We start from the raw sequence: 19448 nt of genomic DNA, 5'->3' as shown, positions 1-19448 counted from the left end.
AAAAAAAAAGTCCTTTTTGAATGTGTTCGATTTGGATTTGAAATAGGTTCTTTACTGTTTTATATGAGGATGTTTTAAAATGTATGCGCACCCCTGTGATATTCTTAAAGAGTGCTGAGAAAACATCCAATTATTATGGGACTTGCAATATTCACGCCCTTTTTGGGCAGACTTAAATATGGACTGGCAGTATGGATAAGAGTGGACTGAAGAAGCCGTCTAGGTGAAAAAATCATCATGCAAGCATCACATGTGACATCATCACTTGCACTACTAAAGTCTCACCTCCCGGAAGAGTTACATGAAAGGGTTAATGCTGTTCTGGACTCAACTCCCCTCGATTCTCGATTCTCCGGTTGCCATAATCAATATTGATGGAGAATCATTGTTAGCAATAAAGACACAGACGCCACAAATGTGCTTTAACAAGATTCTCAAATGAGTGTATTTTCAGGGCTAGCATTTATACACAGTTTGTCACGCAAGCAGCGAGATTTATCACTTCCTTATAGTTAATAGTACATACTTGTCTGACATTAAAAAGATAAGCATTTGAATAAAGACGGGACAGGAACATCCTGAGGTCGAGCAAGGTCCCACATCCTCTAGAAGGAAGACCTTGGTACAAAACACATCTGCCAAAGTCAGCAAAATTATTTCAAACATTATTTTAAAGCATATAAAGCAAAAAGAGTTTAACTATTTCATATCCTTGCTGTCAGCACTAATGATTATACACCTTATCTAAGCATAAAATACATATGAACAAGAAAAGTTAACTACTTCATATTCTTACATTACGAGTGCAGTGTCGGCAGTCTGGTGGATCGCTGGAAACGGTGGCAAACCGATGGAAATGTTGGACAAGATAACTCATTCTGTGGAGGTGTATTTTATCTTGGAAATAAAGGTTTATCAGAATCCTTGCTGATATCATGTTTCTGAAAAAGCCCAACCTTGACCCTAATTCTCCGTCCAACAACCACCCTATCTCACTGCTGCTGTTTGTCTCCAATATCCTTGAGCGAGTTGTGTATGCGAGATTGGCAAACTTCCTTGAATCCAACTCTGTGCTTGACCAACTTCAATCTGGATTCCATGCTCGTCACTCTGTTGTAACAGATGTGACCAAAGTATACAATGATCTTATCACTGCTAAATCCCATGGCCATTACTCTATCCTAATTCTCTTTGACCTTTCTGCTGCTTTTGGCACTGTTGATCATCAACAGCTTCTTCTCATCCTTTGTAATCTTGGTCTACGAGATACAGATCTCTCCTAGTGCTCTTCCTACCTCTCCCAATGCTCATTCCATGTTTCTTTCTCTGGCTCTGCCTATTCTCCCCCATCCCTCTCTGTTGGTGATCCCCAAGGGACTTGTGGATGTAGATGTGCTGTGGTGCTGATTTGGGCCTGTGAGATTCTGTCATTTAGCGTGGCCCCCACCCTGGTGTGGGGGTCATGGAGTATGGTGGTTTGTTAGTCATGTCTCGGGATAAGGGTGGTATGCCCTCCCATCATCCACTGGGTTTTGATCTTCCGGCTAGGTGCGAGGATCGGGGGTTGCGTCGCCTTAAGGGGGGGGGGGGGGGCTTGCACATGGCTTGGTCCGGCATTTGTCTGCGGAGATATGGTTCTGGGCCTAAGTGTTATGGCCCTTGCTCATGCCGGTCTGTGGTTTGGGTTCAGTGTGTCCTATAAAAATGTATCTGTCCTCCTCTGATTTCTCGCCACCCCTCTTGACTCATGTCTCTGACTGCCTCTCTGCTATTTTCAACTGAATGGCTGCTCATCTCCTTAAACTGAACCTGTCCAAAACAGAACTTCTGATCTTCTCTCCCTCAAGTATTGCTTATCCCTTGTCTGTGTCCATCTGAGTCAATGGCGCTACCATCCGCTCTACCTCTAAGACTCAATGCCCTGGTGTTCTTTTTGACTCCGACCTCTCCTTCAACCCTCATGTCCAATCAATTGCCAAATCCTGCTGCTTCCATCTCAAAAACATTGTGCGCATCTGTCAGGATTACAAGTTCATCCAGCACGCAGAACTGTATCATACCTAGGACTAAAGGTAATGTCTCATCGGGCCTTAGAATGGCCGGACTTAACGTACCAGAGAATAGTCAGGATACTTGCTGAGGTCGGGGACACAGAATGAGACACAACGATGAGGGAAAGCCAAAAGTCAAGGATACCAGAAAACAGGGAAGACAAAACAAAGCCAAAATCAATAACCAGAATTAAATGCTCAGAAACACACTCTTGGACAACCATTATGGGAAACCACAACAGGGCAACTAGGAAAGTCATAAAGGAGTTTAAATACGTCTCCTTTAACTCCGATTGGCCAAATCTGGCCTGTGACCCCAGAATGGGCGGACGTGGGCGGGGTTACAAATTGGTGTGGATCTGCAGTGGCCGGTTTCCACCAACATGCTGCAGGAGTCAGACACATTGACACATGGCCGCTGAACAGCACTTCTGCATTTGTCAGGAAGGCGATTACTGCAGATACCATGAGGTGAGGCTGAATATGTTACAGCATCTGACCCTATTCAACACCTGATACGGCAAAGGTGCTTGTCCATGCTGCTGTCCTCTCTCGCCTTGACTACTGTAATCTGCTTCTCAGTGGTCTTACATGTTTCCAACTTGCCTCGTTACAGTCTATAATGAATGCTGCAGCGAGGCTCATCTTCCTGTCCGCCTGCACCTGCCACACCTCTCACCTTTGTCAGTCCATATGTTGGCTTCCTGTAAGATATAGGGTGCAATTTGAAATTCTGGTGCTTCCTTTCAAATCTCTACACAATGCTGCTCCGACCTACCTATCCTCCCTAAAACACAAATATGTCCCATCTAGGCCCCTCCGCTCTGCTAAAGACCTACGTCATCCTCTGTTCGTACTCCTACCTGTAATGCTCACCTTAAAGACTTCTCTAGGTCTACACTGCTCCTGTGGAACTCCCTTTCCATCTCTGTTAGACTTTCATCCAGTCTCCATTCCTTTAAAAAAATCAATGAAAACTCATCAATTAAACTGCCAATAGCTTTCCCTCCCTGCACCCTGATTTCTCTCCTGCAACTATCATCAAGCCCTCAGTGAATACTATCCTTGCCACCTACTTGCCCCCAATGCCTCTTTTCCTGTTCTTATAAATACATGTCTGTTAGTCCACCCATTGTACAGCGCTATGGAATTTGAATGTATAAATAATAATAATAATAATAATAATAATAATAATAATAATAATATATATGTATAATTTATCTTTCTTTCTGGGAATCATTAAAGCATTTTTATTTAAAAAGAAAAAAAAAAGTTGCAAAGAAAGTGAGTTTACACAACGATAAATTCTAACTCAGTAAAGGGTTACTGACTTACTGACTTGTGACAGATTTACTGACATGAGCGAATGTTGGGAACAATGGTCAGGGAAGCGGTACATTAAATCCACCTACATGGTACAAGGTGACATTGACATCATGCCGACCTCGCGCTCTTGCATTGTGTAAATTGGCGGATGGATTTTCAATCTTTTTTTTGGTTTTCTTTATCAGATTACGTTATGCAAATAATCTTCGGTTTTAGTCATGCAGCAAAATCCTATATAAGCAGTGTCCGGTGCCATCCTATGCTAGTCGGGTGTGGAACAGGTAAGTGGCTTCTTGAATTCTGATCATGTTTATATAATCCCAAGAACCAAAATATTTGTATTTACATTATTAACTGAAAATCTCTTTAGAAAGAAATAACATATTTTTACGTAATTATAATAATGATAATATAAAATGTATGATTTATAATAGCATTTGGAGGATGATTTATATGAAAGAAGGAAGGTCTGAGGTCATTTTTTGTTATTACCTATTTTTTTATAACAAAGGTTCACTATGTCACTGACTCAGGGGAAGTCAATGAGAAGTAACATTACTCTAAATTACATTCAATACACTGGTTTATGTTGTACATTTTTGGTTTTGTTTAATTTATTGTTGATAAAAAAATGTTGCGTATCACCTTTGGAATTTGATAATAGCAAACCTATAACTATTACAACTTTGGCACCTACTGCAGATATCTCTATAATATTGCAAACGGCAACCACTTCAAATCGGTTAAGTGGTTATGGTGCTTGGAGTCACCCTATAACACGTGGGAAGGTACCTCAGCAGATCAAATTGCACATTATGCCAGGGTTATATGTAATTATGTCTATAAAGGGTGCCAACATAGCACGAAACACATACGGTGTGATAACTGCCAAATGTATGCTGGACAAAATGTGAGTAAAATCACCTGTTTACATTAAAGAGGGGGGCCTGGACCTAAATAGTCATTTTACCACTGTAGTGTCAGGAATACATGTGTGTGTTCTTACTCTGAAGTGTTCTTTTAACGCACCAGGAGATTATAGTATTTCACTAAGTGTCCTGAGTGGTGTTTTAACATTTTATTTTCCATTTCCAGACATGGGGGTCCGTGGAGTTCTCGTCCTGTGTTTGTGGATGGTAGTGTGTTGCAGTAAGTATTTATTCCAATCACGAGAATATGCAGAATTTTACATTGTAAGCAATAATATTTATAGGTTAGTCAAGGCTACAAGTTAGAGGGTCAAGTCATGGGCGTCCGCAGGAATTTTTCCAGGGGGGGGCATAATTGTAATGACATCTATGCTTGGCCCCTTTTTGACAGCGTCATGAAGGGGAGGAGCATAGTGATTATCACATAAAGCCAGGGTGAATAGCGTTTTCACAACTATGGTGTCAGGAATACATGTTTGTATTCCTGACACTATAGTGTTCCTTTAAGCAATTTAAAGTAACATTCTGGTCACCATAACAACTTCATCTAAATCTATGAAAATGCTATGATGCCAGGAAGCCCCTGAGTGCTCTTCCCTTTAAGGGGTTAAACCGCTCTCAAATGGTTTAACCCCAAAGGCTTCCTCCAGCTCCAGGTCGCTCAGTGGTATTCGGCATCTGAAACGGAGTGTCAGGAAGTGCAGATTGACGTCAGGCATGGGTGCCGCTGATTGGCTAGAGTTGACAGTTGACGCTCTAAGCCAATCGCTAGTTCCCGGTTCATATTTTTTTTTTTACTTTTTTATGAATTGGGAGCTACTGATTGGCTTAGAGTGCCAGCTGACCGCTCTAGCCAATCAGCAACACCCCTACCAAGCGGCACCCAGTAAAAAAAAATGAACACATTAACACTGATATTTTTTTTTACCGGGGGAGATGAGAAGGTCCAGAGTTTCCCTGCCAGGCCCAGGTACCAAAGCCTTATGATGTGGTGTCCAGAATAAAGTGGAGGGTTCACTTCATTTGTCCTTCCTGCTCCAATCTCCTTTTCTTCTCCTTCATTTGACAGTCTTCTTTTTCTTCTGACACTGTCTTCTATATTTGGCTCCTTCTGCTCCTTTACCTTTCTGCTTCTTTCTGCTTATTTTGCGCCCTTCTGCTCCTTTCTCATTCTGATTCCTTTCTGCTCCTTGCAGACCCTTTCTGTTCCTTCTCCTACTTTAGCTTTGTGCTCCTTGCTGTCCCTTTCTGCTCCTTCTTCAACTTTACCTTTGTGCGCCTTCTGATTCTTTCTGCTCCTTTACCGTTGTGCTCCTTCTGTCCCTTTCTGCTCCTTGCAGACCCTTCCTGCCCCTTGCATACCCTTCCTGCTCCTTGCTGCCCCTGCTCGTTGCAGACCCTTCCTGCTCCTTGCTGACTCTTCATTTAGACCCCCCCTCCCCCCATGCCGCACTTGCCTAATCTATAGGCTGCCCCCCCATGCCTCACTTGCCTAATCTATAGGCTGCCCCCCCCCATGCCTCACTTGCCTAATCTTTAGGCTGCCCCCCATGCCTCACTTGCCTAATCTTTAGGCTGCCCCCCATGCCTCACTCCCCTAATCTATAGGCTGCCCCCCCCAAGCCTCACTCCCCTAATCTATAGGCTGCCCCCCATGCCTTACTCCCCTAATCTATAGGCTGCCCCCCATGCCTTACTCCCCTAATATATAGGCTGCCCCCCATGCCTTACTCCCCTAATATATAGGCTGCCCCCCATGCCTTACTCCCCTAATATATAGGCTGCCCCCCCATGCCTTACTCCCTAATATATAGGCTGCCCCCCATGCCTTACTCCCCTAATATATAGGCTGCCCCCCATGCCTTACTCCCCTAATATATAGGCTGCCCCCCATGCCTTACTCCCCTAATATATAGGCTGCCCCCCATGCCTTACTCCCCTAATATATAGGCTGCCCCCCATGCCTTACTCCCCTAATATATAGGCTGCCCCCCATGCCTTACCTCTCTAATATATAGGCTGCCCCCCATGCCTTACTCCCCTAATATATAGGCTGCCCCCCAATGCCTTACTCCCCTAATATATAGGCTGCCCCCCCATGCCTTACTCCCCTAGTATATAGGCTGCCCCCATGCCTTACTCCCCTAATATATAGGCTGCCCCCCATGCCTTACCCCTCTAATATATAGGCTGCCCCCCATGCCTTACTCCCCTAATATATAGGCTGCCCCCCAATGCCTTACTCCCCTAATATATAGGCTGCCCCCATGCCTTACTCCCCTAATATATAGGCTGCCCCCCATGCCTTACTCCCCTAATATATAAGCTGCCCCCCCATCCCTCACTCCCCTAATATATAGGCTGCCCCCATCCATCACCCCCCTAATATGTAGGCTGCCCCCCATCCCTCACTCCCCTAATATATAGGCTGCCCCCCATCCCTCACTCCCCTAATATATAGGCTGCCCCCCATCCCTCACTCCCCTAATATATAGGCTGCCCCTCCCCACCCCTCACTCCCCTAATATATAGGCTGCCCCCATTCCTCACTCCCCTAATATATAGGCTGGCCCCCCCATCCCTCACTCCCCTAATATATAGGCTGCCCCCCCCATCCCTCACTCCCCTAATATATAGGTTGCCCCCATCCCTCACTCCCCTAATATATAGGCTGCCCCCATCCCTCACTCCCCTAATATATAGGCTGCCCCCCATCCCTCACTCCCCTAATATATAGGCTGCCCCCCATCCCTCACTCCCCTAATATATAGGTTGCCCCATCCCTCACTCCCCTAATATATAGGCTGCCCCCCATCCCTCACTCCCCTAATCTATAGGCTGCCCCCATCCCTCACTCCCCTAATATATAGGCTGCCCCCCATCCCTCACTCCCCTAATATATAGGCTGCCCCCCCATCCCTCACTCCCCTAATATATAGGCTGCCCCCCATCCCTCACTCCCCTAATCTATAGGCTGCCCCCATCCCTCACTCCCCTAATATATAGGCTGCCCCCCCATCCCTCACTCCCCTAATATATAGGCTGCCCCCCCATCCCTCACTCCCCTAATATATAGGCTGCCCCCCCATCCCTCACTCCCCTAATATATAGGCTGCCCCCCCATCCCTCACTCCCCTAATATATAGGCTGCCCCCCATCCCTCACTCCCCTAATATATAGGCTGCCCCCCCATCCCTCACTCCCCTAATATATAGGCTGCCCCCCATCCCTCACTCCCCTAATATATAGGCTGCCCCCCATCCCTCACTCCCCTAATATATAGGCTGCCCCCCCCCCCATCCCTCACTCCCCTAATATATAGGCTGCCCCCCCATCCCTTACTCCCCTAATATATAGGCTGCCCCCCCATCCCTCACTCCCCTAATATATAGGCTGCCCCCCCATCCCTCACTCCCCTAATATATAGGCTGCCCCCCCATCCCTCACTCCCCTAATATATAGGCTGCCCCCCCCCCCCCATCCCTCACTCCCCTAATATATAGGCTGCCCCCCATCCCTTACTCCCCTAATATATAGGCTGCCCCCCATCCCTCACTCCCCTAATATATAGGCTGCCCCCCCATCCCTCACTCCCCTAATCTATAGGCTATTTTAAACCCCACCCATCCCTCACTCCCCTAATATATAGGCTGCCCCCCCATCCCTCACTCCCCTAATCTATAGGCTATTTTAAACCCCACCCATCCCTCACTCCCCTAATATATAGGCTGCCCCCCATCCCTCACTCCCCTAATATATAGGCTGCCCCCCCATCCCTCACTCCCCTAATCTATAGGCTATTTTAAACCCCACCCATCCCTCACTCCCCTAATATATAGGCTGCCCCCCATCCCTCACTCCCCTAATATATAGGCTGCCCCCCCATCCCTCACTCCCCTAATCTATAGGCTATTTTAAACCCCACCCATCCCTCACTCCCCTGATCTGTAGGCTGTCTCTGGCTGCATGTGTTGCTCCCCTGCGGTTACACTCAGCAGAGAGAAGCAGAGATAGATGCAGCTTCCTATCCCTGTCTCTCTCCATACACAGCGCCACCTACTGGCCGGCGCCGGTATTGCAGTTCATTTTAAATCTCACACGAAAAATAGCAGAACAAGCTGAAAAATCCAGGGGGGGGGGGGCAAGTGCCCCCCCTTGCCCCTCCCTGCGGACGCCCATGGGTCAAGTCATTCTGTTTAATTGGCACCAAAGGGCCTTCTTTTATGCAGGTTTCCCTTACATAGGACCACCCACAGGGTTTTACAGAACAACCAATAACACACGTACATTACAGAAAACAATCCCACACAAAATCCTCTCCTCTGCCTGTGATATAATTATGGTACACAATGGTTAACATAATCATCACAGGCAGAAAAAATACAGTTTTTACACATGTACTATAACTTTAAAACCATACATCCCATCTTCAGAAAAATTACATATTCAGAATCAGCAAAAAATCACACAAATCCCTCCAGTGGATAAAAAGATAGATGGAAGTCCTTTATGACAGACCGCAAGCACATTTTCATGCCCGCCACGTGTTCATTTGCGCGAACGGCGGCCACCCAGCAGTCGACAATTTACCTACAGCAATCCCACAACCTGGGAGGTAAATTGCCTGCACACTTCCACTTCTGGGTGGTCTGCCTGTGTGGTACTTGGTTCAGTAAGCCCCATTTACTGAACCAAGTGGGAAATAGTCAGGAACAAAGGGTTTTAACCAAGTCTGGGTACACTGGGGACACAGGCTTAAAGGGGCAGTGTCCCAAACAAGTCTTTAACTTCATACCGATCATGGAATTTCGCTACACTCCGACCAGGGCATCAATTGTGGCTATTTAAGCAGGATTAGCAGACAGCAGCGAGTGGACGTGCAGCCTCCCTTTATTAGTTACTGCTGATGTCCGTTACCTGTAGATACTAACATCTCATTTCTCTTTTCTATCTAGCCTATACTGAGCGCCCTTGAAGGCACTCTTTCCATCTGCCCTTAATCGTGATTTCTCAGATATGAGATTACTCTGACTTTACTGTCAGGCACATACGAGATACATGATACATTTCTAACTTTCATTACCTAGTAGCTGTACTCACCTTCATTTGAAAATTATTCCATAGTGACAACACTGCCGAAACTCGGCCAAAGCAATCCATACACATCTTAACGGCTCAACAAGAATGTTAACCCATATGTACATCTTTCGTCTATATGTACCTTTTTTTGTCTATTGTATATTCTAAATGGGGTCTTATCTGTACCAGGGAGTTGTATTAGTGCTTGGTTAAAGGTTAAAGTATAAGGCTTGAATTTTAGTGACATTGAGATCAAGAAAACCCCAATGTTGTAGTAAATGAAATAGATAAGGTCAGGCAACCCTATCAAATGCTTTCTCTGCATCTAATGACAAGAGTATCTATGGGGTCTTCCCTGTTTCCACATACCATGCAATATCTACAGCTCTACGCGTATTCTCATACAGCTGCCTTCCAGGAACAAAGCCTACTTGATCTGGGTGAATCAGAGTGGGGAGAAGCGGAGAAAGTCATAGGGCCAGAACTTTAGCTATTATCTTTATATCCACATTTATTAGCTTTAATTCCACTGACACAGGGTCTTTATCCATTTTTGGTAGGAGAACAATTTTTGTCATCGTAATATCTGCTGGGCGATCTCCACTTTGGCATATTTCATCAATAACCTCCTGCAGGGTTTGTTGAAAGGTTTTATAGAACAAATCTTTTAAAGTCAATAGTATGTCTATCATTAGTTCCATATCTAATTTACATGTGAAACCAATCAGACTCACCTAAACAGGAACACATTATACGGATGCTGTATGTTGTATGACTTGACCCCATCAGCACCCTTATAATGTTCAGGTAAGTGCAGCCCTCTTGGTTTCATATATTTATATTTAGGAGTCCAGGCCAACTCCCTGTACCCCTCCCTGTCACAGGTACCTCATTCCAGGACCCTATTTGACCTTGTCCTTCATAGAGCCCCAGGAGGAAGGATTTACCAGGCAAGTGGGTTAACCTCACAAGTGCAGGCATTGGGTGCTAGAGTAGGACCTGCAATGAATGGGGTACATTGATGTTGTGGCAGACTTGTGAAAGGTGTGATCATGTACTGTAACTAAACCTTGCACGGTTTTTGTAGGTGTTTAAAAAATAAATCAATGACATTTTGTGAGCTTTAAGTTGCTGTTTAGTGAATGTGTGAGTGCGCTGGATCTCGCATGTTACACATCAAATTTAACATATAAATACTTAGAATCCACATTTCTTTATAGATTCTTCATAATATTTTTGCTACTTTTTGGAAAGAGCAAAACAGCAACATAATCAAAATGAACATTTTAAACTTTAGAATTAAAATAAGTGATAAGATAGAAAAGTAAATTTAAAAATCTACAGATCGTGCCCCATGGGGTGCTTTAAAGATGGACAACAGATAGTAGAGATTAGTTGTAATAAGCTCCAGTTTAACCCTTTGCAGTGTTTGTTAATTAGGATTATTTTACTTAGTGAAGCTGTGTAGGAATAATAAACCCCCGAAGGAGTGTCTTATAAACCTGTTCTTTAGGAGTCGCACAAGTGCAAAGCTTAGATGTTGTTTTCCAAATATTTTGCCAGTTGTCATATCTGAGTTCATCCCTGATGTCTTCTTGTCAGTGAAGAATACAAGAGAAACCTGATTGAGTGGTCTATGCTAGTGAAACTTGAGATATTTGTGAGAGAGATGCTTTGGGTGTAAGCCTGTGGGCTTTTGTCTTTTTCTTGGCTTGTTATTAAAATGAATGTGTTCCCCTATTAGATTTATTGGAATTCTAATCATTATAAGAAAACATATAACAAGTGTGGAAGCACTTTAGTATTGATATCAAGCATTTATGGGCAACTTTGGGAACAGTTTCATATCTAACATGGTGCAGCATCCAAGTGACTCATTTGGCCTTTAGAGCATCGGGGTTGGTGTTCAGTTCAGCTACGGCTCACCAAGATCCTGTATAAAAGGTTAAACAGACCTAAAAAGAATTGAGTATGATTGTGGGGAAAATGTACTTCTATTGGATAAGGCTGAACCCATTCACACCACAGAGTGTTATCTCTCTCCCATTTTACTCATCCTAATCCATTGTTTATGTAGAGATTAAACGATAATTGTACCTCTCACTGTGAGTTCTCTTCTCATGTTGGTCATATTACTAAGACAACTTTTGAGATGGTGATACATTACATCCCACCACGTCAGTTGACTTTCTATTAAAACAACAAAATATGTATTTGTAATCTAAAAAATATAATAATCATTACAAACAGGTTTTGCAGTCTTTTTAGACTACTTTCCCCAAATTCTCTGCCAGCCATTGGCTTGGAGGGCCATGGTTGGACAAGCCTCATTTAGAAGATGTACTCTGCTTGGTTTGACTTTCAGTTTTATTCTGCTGTTCTTCAGGTCATATAAACCAAGTTCCTCGGTTAAGACTCCTGTAGGTGGCAACAAGGTGCTGATGCGCACATAAGCCAACAGGAAGTCAGAAATCGGCAAGGAAGCAATCGCATACAAGTCCAAAATTCCAATCGGAGAATATATGTACTATAATTTAGAACTGTGAAAATAAATTTAGGCTAGAGAAACTAAATCACTGATTTTATCGTGGGTGCTTATATAAAATACATACTCCTGGGTCTCATTAGGTAAGAGGCAATGATTTCTGGTAGTCCCGAGGTAGAACTTTTAGATAACCTTTTCTGATAAAATCGCTAATCCATCATATGGAAAGTATGGGCTCTCTTATTATTTCCTAAATAATTATAAAACATGTTGTGACACAATGCATATATTTAGGACACATTATATACAGATTTTAGAAGAAAGTGTATTCCTATGTAACGACAGAAGCGAAATACAACAAACAAGACACTCTGAGTGGGTGGTACGTCACAAAATAAATCACCCAAGCTTGTCCTATTTACGCTTTACTGCCAACATGCAGACAGAAGGCTAATTGGACAGAAGGCTAATTGGTTGTTAAAATATTTCCACCTATTTATGCTAAATGTGACAGATTTTACAGATGCCCATTTTCTTTCAATTAGCCTGAAAATAATGAATCTGCCTATTTGTTTTGCTCAGATTCTCAGGACCCACTTCCATCTTGTAGAACCACTGTTTGTCCTTGGAGACATGCGTGCATTATGGAGAATGGAAAGCCAAGGTGTATTCCTCTGAAAGTGGATGCGTGCTGGGCTTCAGGAGACCCCCATTACACTACCTTTGATACACGTTACTATGATTTTATGGGGACATGTACATATACTCTGGTGAATGTCACTAAAGATGCGGCGATGACTCTTAAACGGTTTACAGTTCTGGCCAAGAATGATAATCGAGGAAATATTGCTGTTTCCTATGTGGCTCTGGTAACCTTCAAAACAAGCGGCTACACCATCGATATCAAGAAAGGGGAAGTTGGCTCTGTGAGAGTGAGTACAAAGAGAGAACCCATACATTTTACTGAATTTCAGCTAAATGCATAAAATATGGAGCAAAAGGAGAATTTACATATAAACTGTTTAAAGATTCTATATAAAAACAGTTTTTATGTTTTATTTAGCTGTCCTTATAACCAACCTGCATGTTTTATTGATTAATAGTTGGTTTTGATGTTTGCTTTCCTATTATCACTCTTACCTATTTTCCCTGAATTTCCTGTACACACATTTATTTGTTTCTCCTATCACGCATTTTTTTTTTTTAACAGATCAATAACGTAATGTCCCTTCTGCCGGTGAACCTGAATAGTGGAACTGATTCTATGATAAACATTTTCCAAAGTGGGAATACAGCAATCATCCAGTTCACGACTGATGTAATGGTATCGTATGATTGGGATAGCGTTGTACGCATTGAGCTCACAAGGCGTTATTCGAAGAATGTTGATGGCATGTGCGGGAATTACAACCAGGATCCGGCAGATGACTTTCAAATGCCTAGCGGCTCACAGGCCCCTAATGCCATTGAGTTTGGAAAGAGTTGGAAGGTAAGACATTTTTATGACTAGATTCAAAATCTGTATTATTTTTTACTGTTTTAAGAGTTCAAGTATTTGATTGCCAAATGTATGTACTTCCAGTAAAATAATAGATTTACGGAGTGAGCTCTAGACGTTTCTGGGTTATTTGCCCCTTTGATGAGTTCTTCAGAGACACTGCACTTAGAGAACATATTGAAATCTGAGTGAAAAATCATTCCTGGCCACCAGTTATTAAACCTATTATAGAATACAAAGACCTAACAGCTGTTTGCTATGTCAACATCAGAAGAAAGGCAACATCAGCAGAAAGGGACGTGTATCTGTCAAATATCAGAAATAAGTGAAAAGTGAAATAACAAAGGGTCACTGTAGGCCGTTCCCCTCGCTTCCATTCTTGCTCAAGCAGTATAGTAAATGCCGAGGTTCCTGGGACCCCAAATTACTTTACTCACTTTTTCATGTACTCAGGGTGTGGTAACACAGAATGCAGGGTCATCGTTAGTTTTTCAGTCCTAGGGTCTTAGCACCCAGATCCTTCTGAATCGCTACCTTGCCGCGGTGAAGGGGCATGCATACTTCAATTAAGCTATGAGCTATACCATGTAGGGGCACGCAAGATGGGCAAGTCATAGCAGAGAAGTCAGACAAATCGTGGTCCACTAGAGAAGGAACTAGCAACCCACTCTAGTAACTTTGCTAAGATAACTATATGGAAAAGCACAACCAGAGACATAATGATATGAGCCCCTCAGGTCAGAAGGTGCCTACCACATTACTGAGGAAGAGCAGAGGGCGAGTACGAGTAGCACCAGATCTACTGTCCGAGAGGACACCCAACTGCAGATGTATTTGGAGGGGAAAGGAAAGTCCGCTGTTGCAAAGAACAATTTAAGAAAATTGGGTATTAAGTTACCTTTCATGCCTAAGTTGGTGTGATAAAAGACAAAAATGGCAGGGACTTAATAGAAGAAGAGATGGCAGGAACACACTGAAGATCTATACAGGAAGGATCTTAACAGCAGTGATGACCTCAATTGTTGGTGCAATGAGATGGAATAAGAAATCTTGAAGAGCAAAGTGAGATGGGCCCTACGATGCCTTGCAGATAACTAAGCTGCAGGAGTTGATGAAATCCCAATTGAACAATTTAATATTCAGCAAGATGATGGTGTGAAAATTCTGCTTGACTTATGCCAACAAATTTGGAAAACTCAACAGTGGCCAAAAGACTGGAAAAGGTCAGTCTACATCCCAATCCCAATCCCCAAAAAAGGCAATACCAAAGAGTGCTCCAATTATCGAATTTCACATGCCACTAATTTCACATGCCAGCAAAGTAATTATTAATATCCTACAAGCTCAATTCAAACTATATATGGACCAGGAATTACCAGATATACAAGCTGGGTTCCACAGAGGACAAGGCACAAGAGATCAAATTGCCAATGTACGATGGATAATAGAGAAAGCCAGAGAGTTCCAGAAAAACACCTACTTCTGCTTCATAGACAATTCTAACGCATTTGACTGTGTGGATCACAGCACCATGTGGCAAGTTCTTAAAGAGATGGGAGTAACAGATCATCTCATCCGGCTCCCGAGGAATCTGTATGTGGACCAGTCTGAACATGTGACAACAGAATGGTTCAAGATTGGGAAAGGAGTGCGACGAGGTTGTATATTGTCACCTTATTTATTCAACTTATATGCGGAATACATAATGCGTAAGGCTGGGGTGGATGAATCCAACGCTGGAATCAATATTGCTGGAAGAAATATCAACAACCTCAGATATGAGTGAGGAAGAACTAAAAGGACCTGTTCATGAGGGTAAAAGAAGAGAGTGCAAAAGCTGGCTTGCTGCTTAACGTTAAAAAGACTAAGATCATTGCAAACAGCAATCTTAGTTCTTGGCAAATCGATTGGGAAGAAGTGGAGGCAGTGACAGATTTTCGGTTTCTGGGATCAAAGATCTCTTCAGATAGTGACTGTAGTCATGAAATTAAAAGACATTTGCTTCTGTGGAGGAAAGCTATGGCAAGCTTGGACAAGCCGGTAAAAACGAAAGATATTAAATTATCAACAAAGGTCTGCATAGTCCCAGCAGGGCGGGGTGGGGGAAGGGAGCAGGGGGACCAGAGGAGGAAGAAGGGTGACCCCCTGGAAGACCCAAGAGAGGACCCCAGGGAAAGACCAGGAAATGGAAGAGACAGAAGAGGGGACAGGGGAAAGAGACCCATTTGAGTCTTCCTCACTGGAAAAGGAGGCTCCCGACCCCACCCGATGCTTTCCCCCAGTCCCCAAATGGCAGTACCGTGGTACACCACGTGGCCCCCCAGTGCCTACTCACAACCAGGGCCCGGTCACAGCCCCGCCATCGCACCTGCCGCGGGAGGATCTAGAGGGTTGCTGGATGGCCACACACTGCCAGGAAGGTGTTGCCCGCTTCCCTCAGCCACCGGCCTGCGATCCCACGCCGGAGGCCAGGGAAGGCTGCGGCAGTCGTAAGCCGTGCATCCTGCTTGGCAGTAGCAGGCTGTGTGTCAGGAGCCCCAACCACATGGGCCTGGTGATGCCTCTGGCCTGGACTCCTACTCCTCAACCAGGCCTGAGGTGCAGCATCCGGGGATAGCCATACCTGTAGTTGAGGCAAGCATATTGCTTGCGGAGTTGCCAGCCACCATCCAGCGCAGCAGCTCTTTGGGAAGCCAGGATAGCCTCAACCTCCATCCCTCAAGCAGATTGGCTACAGGGCCAGGACAAACAGGAGGAAAAGAAGCTGTTTGCTAGTCCGAATCCCAAGTGGCACTGAGGTAAGACTACCCCCACCAAACTCACACACCACATAATCCCACCCACACATTCATACACAACCAATAACACACATCCATCCCCACACTCATACATGTGCCCTTGTCTGCTTAGCTGTACTATCTCCCCAGGGCCTTGTCAATGGACAGCGATGGGAACTGTTAGAGAGATATGGAATGAAGCTAAACAATATAAAATAATAATTACAGTTACAGTAAGACACGTTTTTTTTTTCTTTACAAGTTTTATGTTTCTTTTTTTTTGGACCTTCCAGGTGAATGATGGCACACAATGCTGGGATGACTGCAATGGGCCCTGTCTACCCTGTCTTCCAGCTGTGGCAGAGACATTCAAAAAAGATGACTATTGTGGGCTTATTGCCAAGAAAGATAACGGTCCCTTCAGCGCATGTCATGCTCTTGTGGATCCCAGCAGATACATGGATAACTGCGTGTACGATGTGTGTGTAAATAATGGCGACAGGAAGCTTTTATGTCAGGCAATTAAGGACTATGTGAATGCCTGTCAGCGGGCTGGGGCGAAAATCAATGACTGGAGACGGGCAGCCAGATGTCGTAAGTGCTTGCAACATAACCATACAGAATTAATTCCTGTTTTTTTATTTATATGGTTTAGTGAGTCTTCCAGCTGCAACTGGACCCCTGAGATTTATATATCTATCTCTAAGTAAGGAGCAGGAATCATCTGCATGCATGTTAGCACAGATCATTCCTACTCTTTTACTAAATTACGGTTAGGGTTATTCAATGAAGTCTGAATGGCCCTGTTCTGAATGGGGCAAAACCATCCAGTCCATTTGGACTGCAAAATTTGTTCACACTATTTAACAATGTGTCCTTTGTCCTCTCCTACCCCATGCATGGTCAATTTTATACTAAGGAGACCTGCTATTTTTATACTTGGTGACCTAGTATCTCACCCAGTCCTGACACACCGGCAGCAGGTAGGTGCTATAGCAATATAACGTGGTAACCTAATTTTCCCATTAGCACTAGGGGGTTACCCCCACCCCAACCTTTACCTGTGGACAGTGTGTGTGGGCTTTAAATAGCTATACAAGAGAGGAGGACATGCCATTGTCCAAACCCACTCAATTTGTGGCATGGTCTTCTCCACCCTCGGTGGCTAGGGGTACCAAAGATCCTAGCCACCCCCCATAACAATAGTGAGGGGTTCATGAATCTAATTATACTTATCATCAGAGGTCTTCTTTCTTCTAACTCTTCTGTTCTTCTGCCTCAAAAAGGCCAAATTAAATTCATTACACAATTGCCACAGCAAGTGAGACTTGCCTGTCAGAACGCTCTGATTGGTTGGTTTACAAGCCTTCCAATCAGAGTGATACAATGAGAAAGCAAAGCATGGGGGCAGTGGCTGCCCAGTCATTAGTTTCAAACATGCAGTAGATTTGATCTGTCTGCTAGGACTGTCAGTGAGGATAGTACTTCAGATTATCAGTCAAAAAAAGCAAGTGAATAGTAATGTGTGACTGTGTATCCTGCTGGATGCAATCTGTTCAGAGTTCTAGTAAAACCTATACTTTGTGAATATCCTGAATTCTATAACGTATAGGATTCCGATGCGAAAGCAAAGGTTTTAATCCGGACACCGATTGCTGCAGATTCGCTTGGCCAGACCGAATTCTGAATGTATAGCGATATAATGTGACAACCTAATTTCCTCACCCCAGCCCCCACCCATTAGCATCAGGGGGTTCTGGTTACCCCATCCTTTACCTGTGGACCATGTGTGTGGGCTTTAAATAGCTATACAAGGGAGGCATGGTCTTCTCCACCCTCGGTTACTAGGAGTACCAAACCCCCTTTATTTAAATTAACGCTACCTAGTTTAGTAAATCTGGTGAAAGAGATGTTAATCATATTTACACTGTTTTTCTTGATTTCCCCCAGCCTTAGTCTGCCCCGAGAACAGCAGATATGTGCTCTGCGGGAGGGAATGTGCCCCAACGTGTCAAGATCCGACTGCATCCTCCCAATGTACTCTGCTCTGTGTCGAGCAATGTCAATGTAATCCAGGTTTTCTTCTGATCGGAGGAAAGTGTTTATCAAAAGAAAATTGTGGTTGTTTCTTTAATGGGCGTTCATATGCTCCTAACCAGTTATTTTGGGGGGACGATACCTGTACCCTGAAGTGCATTTGCAATGCAATCACCCTGCAAGTGACGTGCCGTGAAACATCATGCAAAGTTGGCGAAGAATGCAGTGTGAGAAATGGACTCCGAAACTGCTATTCTTTACTGAGTGGATAGTGGATGCTTGGAATAGCCTTCCAGCTGAAGTGGTAGAGGTTAACACAGTGAAGGAGTTTAAGCATGCATGGGGTAGGGATAAGGCTATCCTAACTATAAGATAAGGCCAGGGACTAATGAAAGTATTTAGAAAATTGGGCAGACTAGATGGGCCGAATGGTTCTTATCTGCCGTCACATTCTATGTTTCTATGTTTCTATCTTTGCATAAGTGAAGGAGTGTCCGTCCTTCTTTCACAGTGTCGCTGAGTTTATAACGGAGCTTAGTTTACGGATGTTATTACTGTGTCAGATAATCTGTTTGTGAAGGATACAGTGGCTTGAAGAGTTGCTCCTGGGGTGATGGTGGCAATATGATGTGTGTAAAAAAACTAACAAATAAAATAAAAATAAAATACCCTTATCTTTTCAGTGAGTATATTTATTCATTCTTTGGTATTACACAAAAAAATATAAATGCATCTAACTTTTCTATTTATATTTATAAATTCTACAAAACATAAATATACATGGAAATATAAACTCAGCTTGATGTTACAAGGGAACAAGTTCAGGAACGATAGAAAGTAAAGCAGATGTGGCCAATAAAATGTCACCAAAAACTCAAGTTAATATAAAGGATGAAAGGATGTGTGAGGAAGCCTGTCTTGTCTTGTGTAGTTAAACCGATAAACTTTACAAACATACAATTCTTATTGGTTTAGAGCCAAATTCTAGAATTCCATGTGACTTATTGACACCATCTGTCCTTTACTAACCCAGAGAGCCAAGGAATGTACACCTTGAATGTCATATTCTGCAATTCCTTCTGTTTGTGGTTTGTCTTAAAACCATAACACAGTGTCAGTAACCTATTGATTCACACATAATTCTTATCAGATTTGTATCTCTGTCTGAGTATAAAACAAGATACAGCCACAGGTTTCTAATCTCTGAATTCTTAGACTGAGGAGCTAACTTTCTTAATGCCTCTTTTACTAAAGTTGCCCTCTGTT

General features: G+C 43.6%; 1 protein-coding gene across 1 annotated transcript; it reads left to right on the top strand.

The window, feature by feature from the left end:
• The first annotated feature begins 12513 nt into the window (after positions 1-12513).
• Positions 12514-18216, top strand: LOC134577693 (alpha-tectorin-like). Its single transcript, XM_063436554.1, has 4 exons — positions 12514-12802; positions 13081-13359; positions 16439-16617; positions 18096-18216. The coding sequence occupies exons 1-4, from the start codon at positions 12515-12517 to the stop codon at positions 18214-18216; spliced, it is 867 nt and encodes a 288-aa protein (XP_063292624.1). The 5' UTR covers position 12514.
• The last annotated feature ends 1232 nt before the right edge of the window (positions 18217-19448 follow it).

The sequence above is a fragment of the Pelobates fuscus genome, chromosome 11 (genome assembly GCF_036172605.1).
Source record: "Pelobates fuscus isolate aPelFus1 chromosome 11, aPelFus1.pri, whole genome shotgun sequence".
NCBI classification, from domain to species: Eukaryota; Metazoa; Chordata; class Amphibia; order Anura; family Pelobatidae; genus Pelobates; species Pelobates fuscus.
The sequence above is the reverse complement of the archived record's forward strand: the minus strand, read 5'-3'. Positions and strand labels throughout refer to the sequence as shown.

Coding starts and splice junctions, on each gene's coding strand:
- LOC134577693 (XM_063436554.1), top strand. CDS start 12,515: ATGGAGAATGGAAAGCCAAGGTGTATTCCTCTGAAAGTGGATGCGTGC. Junction 12,803..13,080: donor GGGAAGTTGGCTCTGTGAGA/GTGAGTACAAAG, acceptor TTTTTTTAACAG/ATCAATAACGTAATGTCCCT. Junction 16,618..18,095: donor AGATACATGGATAACTGCGT/GTACGATGTGTG, acceptor GATTTCCCCCAG/CCTTAGTCTGCCCCGAGAAC.